General features: G+C 37.8%; 2 protein-coding genes across 2 annotated transcripts; one reads left to right on the forward strand and one right to left on the reverse strand.

Moving 5' to 3' along the window:
• Positions 1-270: 270 nt before the first annotated feature.
• On the forward strand, positions 271-2,125 carry LOC118756884. The gene is made up of 6 exons (XM_036491618.1): positions 271-322; positions 379-510; positions 564-693; positions 761-1,264; positions 1,360-2,015; positions 2,082-2,125. The coding sequence occupies exons 1-4, from the start codon at positions 292-294 to the stop codon at positions 1,125-1,127; spliced, it is 660 nt and encodes a 219-aa protein (XP_036347511.1). The 5' UTR covers positions 271-291; the 3' UTR covers positions 1,128-1,264; positions 1,360-2,015; positions 2,082-2,125.
• A 333-nt stretch (positions 2,126-2,458) lies between these two features.
• On the reverse strand, positions 2,459-3,514 carry LOC118756885. The gene is made up of 3 exons (XM_036491619.1): positions 3,190-3,514; positions 2,846-3,131; positions 2,459-2,748 (listed from the first exon to the last, which is right to left on the reverse strand). The coding sequence occupies exons 2-3, from the start codon at positions 2,988-2,990 to the stop codon at positions 2,573-2,575; spliced, it is 321 nt and encodes a 106-aa protein (XP_036347512.1). The 5' UTR covers positions 2,991-3,131; positions 3,190-3,514; the 3' UTR covers positions 2,459-2,572.
• Positions 3,515-4,545: the final 1,031 nt, after the last annotated feature.

The following is a 4,545-nucleotide window of genomic DNA, read 5'->3' on the forward strand; positions in this document are numbered from 1 at the left end:
ACGTTTATGGCAATACGTAAACAAACTTTTTGTTTATAAACAAGTGCAAACGTATTGTGTATTTTCTAGTGAAAAATCGAAGTAATTCGTGCGTTCTGAAGTAAAAAACTTTTTATTTGTAATAAAAACTTTATAAAAATGTCGTGTCGTGTGTTGAATTGCAGCAGCCGTAGGGGTAAAGGCCCTAAATGCAGTTTTTTTTTGTTTCCCCGCGACGACGCCTTGGCCAGAAAGTGGGTAGAGTTCTGCCGGCAGGAGAAGCCATACAATTTAGACACCAGCGTAATATGCATGAAGCACTTTACGGATAAGGATTACATGAGTAACTATCATTTATTTTCATTACTTATATATGTCGATATCTAATAAAAGACTTAGGAACTGCTAGTCGACCATCGCTTCGCCGCGACGCCATGCCAACCATTTTTGAGTGGAAAATAGATCCTGCTCCGGTGTGTGAGTCACAAAATGACAGCGTTGAGGAGATCATTGAGCTACAAAATTGCGAAGGTAGCAAATATTATACTATAAATATTATATTATTAATGTCAGTGGTTTATTAGTTGGTTTAAATGAAGGCGATAAAGTATATCGGCCCAGGGACGGTACTCTTGATGCTTCGACGTCACCTATCCGTAACTGTGTTTACTATGATAGTGATCTTCAGGAAGTGGAAGTGTTGAAAGTGGAAGTGTACGTTAATAAGTAACAGATCTTTATGTGTAAATGTAATAATATCTTATATTTCTCTTATTTGAAGTGAGACATTCAAGCGCGAAAATGCACACCTCAAAAAGGAAACCGAAAAGCAGTGCACCGAGCTCGCTACATTGAAGCGGGAGTCCGACCTGCAATTGAAGAGACACGCATGGAAAATGGAGTCACTGCAAAAACGTTTGGATGAAATGGCTGCCCAAATGAAAAATGTGGAAGATGCACTAGCTTCCATCTTCACCAAAGGGCAGATAGCGAAGCTGAAGTCTGGGTCGAAGCGACGAAAATGGGCGGAAGAGGATATTGCGAAGTCAATATCGTTGTATGCTGCCAGTCCTAAAGCATACAGGTTGCTATATAAGCGTACTCGAAAATTTCTTCGGCATTATTCGGTCAAAAGGCGGGTTACATGATCACCCTGACCAACAGGAATTCAAGTACCGTCTGCGACTATACCTGCTAGGACACAACAAGGGCGTATTATCCGATTCTGCTAATGTAGAAGAGGATGATACGCCTGACATAGAAATCACGCAGCCTCCGCTTACAAGTAATTCAAAATAATTTTTTATCTATTTCATTCGGCTTAAATATAAAAATATATTTTATTAATAATCGCACATATATATTTCACCATATTTACAGGTATTTTGCTGAAAAACTTAAGCTCTAATGCAGAACTGTGGCCGGTTGAAGAAGCGGAATTCGAGGATTTGGAGCTAGACGGACTCGAGCATTTAGCGGGATATATTTGCCACAAGCTGCAGGATGACATTCCCAGCACGTCGTTCAGGAGCAATGACGACCATTCATTCTCCTGGGCGGATCACCTTAATGAGGGTGGGTTATCCCTACCAAGCTCCTCTATGATGGTCCATATGCGAAGTCTTGAGTCAGTCTTTAAGGCATTGAACGAAGATGGCTTGCTCATTACAAATGATTTTGTAAAAACTCACATTGAGCATGCTGCAACAATTCAATGCGACATTAAAGTAAAAAAATTATTTTTCAGGGCAAGAATGTTCTTCAAAATACGAAAATTAAATAAAGAACTCGTTGAAAATGCCCACAAAAGAAAAAGAAAAGCCAAAAAAACTCTGACCTAGATCGATCCATATGGTACCATTATAGAACCGTAAGTATTGCATAAAATACCAAACATGTGGTAAGTTTTGAACTAAAGCGTTTTTAAATTTGTAGAAATTAACCGTTCTTTACTTGCAGCATAAATCAATGTCCGCATTTCACACGCACTGATCTCAGTATTTCAGACTCCTAAAATTAAAATACTTGCATGCTACGTAAGTCCCTAGTTTTAAAAAATCATCAAGCGTCTTTTATACAAATATAAACTTATTTATTTGCAGGCAAGTAATATGATTCATCCAAAGGCCCTTTTCAGGGCCGCCAATTAATTAACAAAGAGATTAAAATTTTATGCTTAGATAAATACATATATACCAATCAACAAGAGGCCCTTTTCAGGGCCGCAATTAAGTTGACAAAGAGATTAAAATTTTATATCCTATATATATTTATGTTCTTAACGTATATATGTATGCATGTATCTTTTTAATAATTGTCATTTAAATTGTATATTTTTTTACTTAGATTTAAAAGCAATTACTTGGTTTTACACATCATTTTGCTTCGTTATAGTTAAACTTAACTAAGCGGATCAATGAAAATATAATATACTGCAAATATATGTATATAATATACTGCAAAATAAAGACTATAGTAGTAAAAATTTCAAATCGAATAAATGTTTATTAAAACTATACCTCATTGCACTAGCTTCCAAAAACAGAGAAGAAAAATAACTATGACGTACTGAGCTCTGGTTGTTGATGCAAGACTATTTTGCTGAGACTGACGCGACACACACCAATACACCAGGTTGGTTTGCACAAGTTGGTGTCGGCTGGTTTACAGAAAAACTATTAAACTCCACGTTGATTTTCGGCGCCGATGAAGCAACTGAGCCGAAGATATCATCAAGGTTGACATTTGAAGTTGGTTGTACATTAATTTCTAAAATAGAAATGTAGGTCTCAATTCAGAACTTAGCAAATATTAATTTGGATGGCCGCCTAAAAGTCTGACTTTTTTGAATCTACCGAATCCTTACCTAAAATATCAGGTATTGGAGCCGAGCCAATGCCAGATGAATTATCATCCCCGAATGCTCCAAGCAAATCGAAACTAGCGTCACTCGTTGTGGCTTGTGGATCTTGCACCGGCAGCTGGGGTTGGGGCTGGTTTAAATTGAGCATGTCTATTGGTGGTGATGGTTGAGGTTGGATTCGAGGTACATCCTCTTGCTTTATTTCGGTAGCATCTGGTAAAATAGGCGTTATCTACGGAAGCAGCTGACCTAACAGGCGTAGGTTTGTTGATCGAACTAGGTTTTGTCACTGTTGTAAGGAAAATAAATAAATAATTGAAATGGGCGGAAATACTATAGGGACTTGCCGAAATTATCCACCATTTCCTCGAATTCTAATTGCGAACTAAATATATGTTGTGCGTTTCTTATGGGCTTTGCTGGTAACCAAGGAGGATTCCTACTCGGCGGAAATTCGTTATCCGTGAAACTCAACGACAGCGAAACCTAAAAGTCATGAGGAACCTGATCGGCATCCGGTAAATCATCGAGATCATTCGAGGAAAATGTTATCAATGTTTCTTGTTCCGGTATGAAGCCCGTGTTGATTTGGAATTGACAAATCTTTAAACTCTGAGGACGTACCATGCCTTTAAGTGCATTCCGCGCATGATAAAGCACCATTTCATTTATGGAAAATATGAAAATTAAGCTGCATCACCACCGGCATGCCTGCCGCGACTTATTATTTCCAAACCCTGTAAGCAAAGTTTATATTAATACGACACAAATTTGTTATTACTGCCACGCACTCACCAAATTAAATGATTCCACAAGCACAGTGCATGATTTACAAGGCGGCAACTTAGTTGATTTTTCCTTTTGGTCCTTTGGAGATTTGTCAAAAGCTTCCACAGCTTCACAGTTTTCAAACAGCAACACCAGCCCACATACAATTGAAAGCACCACTTTTAAACACGACATGTTAAGTTGAAAACGTTGAAATACCACAAATTACAAATTAAAATCGGAGGTAAGCAAGCATCGACCACTTTCTGTAGGAAAACATGCGCTGCGACAAGATATTATCACTTTTCCGGCACCTGCAATACAAACACAAAATTCTTTCTATTCTTTTGAACACATTTCAAGAGTGGTTGTATAATTTTTGTTAACGTTGTGCTTAATTTGCTATAAGATGGCTTGAAAAATTGGTGAATTGTGAAGAAAACACGTTTTCTCATTGCAAATTCACAACTGTCAACTCATTGTTCTTCGCCATATTCTTTGTTTACCCGTTGCCACAAACGTCATTCTGCGGGAATGCGCAATCTTGTATTCTATCGTTCTTGTTGTCGCACGGTGTTATCGACACCTGCGTCTATTATGGTTCACAATTCGTTATTTGTGTTTGTATGATGTGTTGTGTTTACTAGAGGTAAAACACGAAGCCGCTGCTGCGCGCCTTTTCGCCTATCACTATTCTCTTCACTTTCACCGTTTTCTTCCTAGTCTCAAAGTCCCAATTATATATATGAATCGCTATTTGCATTTGAAATCGCGTTAAGCTAATAAAACCGCAGAATTTAAAAAACTTCGCGGAGCTAACTACAACACGACCTTTTACACCCACAACACCAAAGTATTAAGCTCCAAAAGTTACACTTTTCGTCATTAAATTTAAAAATCTTAAATATCAACACTGATTCAAGGTATAGTTAACC

The sequence above is a fragment of the Rhagoletis pomonella genome, unplaced genomic scaffold (assembly GCF_013731165.1).
Source record: "Rhagoletis pomonella isolate Grant_MI unplaced genomic scaffold, Rhpom_1.0 Rhpom_scaffold_12735, whole genome shotgun sequence".
NCBI lineage: Eukaryota > Metazoa > Arthropoda > Insecta > Diptera > Tephritidae > Rhagoletis > Rhagoletis pomonella.

Excerpts from the sequence above, each read along its gene's own strand:
- LOC118756885 (XM_036491619.1), bottom strand. The coding sequence starts at position 2,990 with ATGCTCAATTTAAACCAGCCCCAACCCCAGCTGCCGGTGCAAGATCCA. Across the intron at positions 2,749-2,845 it reads TCCAATACCTGATATTTTAG|AAATTAATGTACAACCAACT; the intron begins GTAAGGATTCGG and ends TTTCTATTTTAG.
- LOC118756884 (XM_036491618.1), top strand. The coding sequence starts at position 292 with ATGAAGCACTTTACGGATAAGGATTACATGA. Across the intron at positions 323-378 it reads TACGGATAAGGATTACATGA|GAACTGCTAGTCGACCATCG; the intron begins GTAACTATCATT and ends TAAAAGACTTAG. Across the intron at positions 694-760 it reads GAAGTGTTGAAAGTGGAAGT|TGAGACATTCAAGCGCGAAA; the intron begins GTACGTTAATAA and ends TCTTATTTGAAG.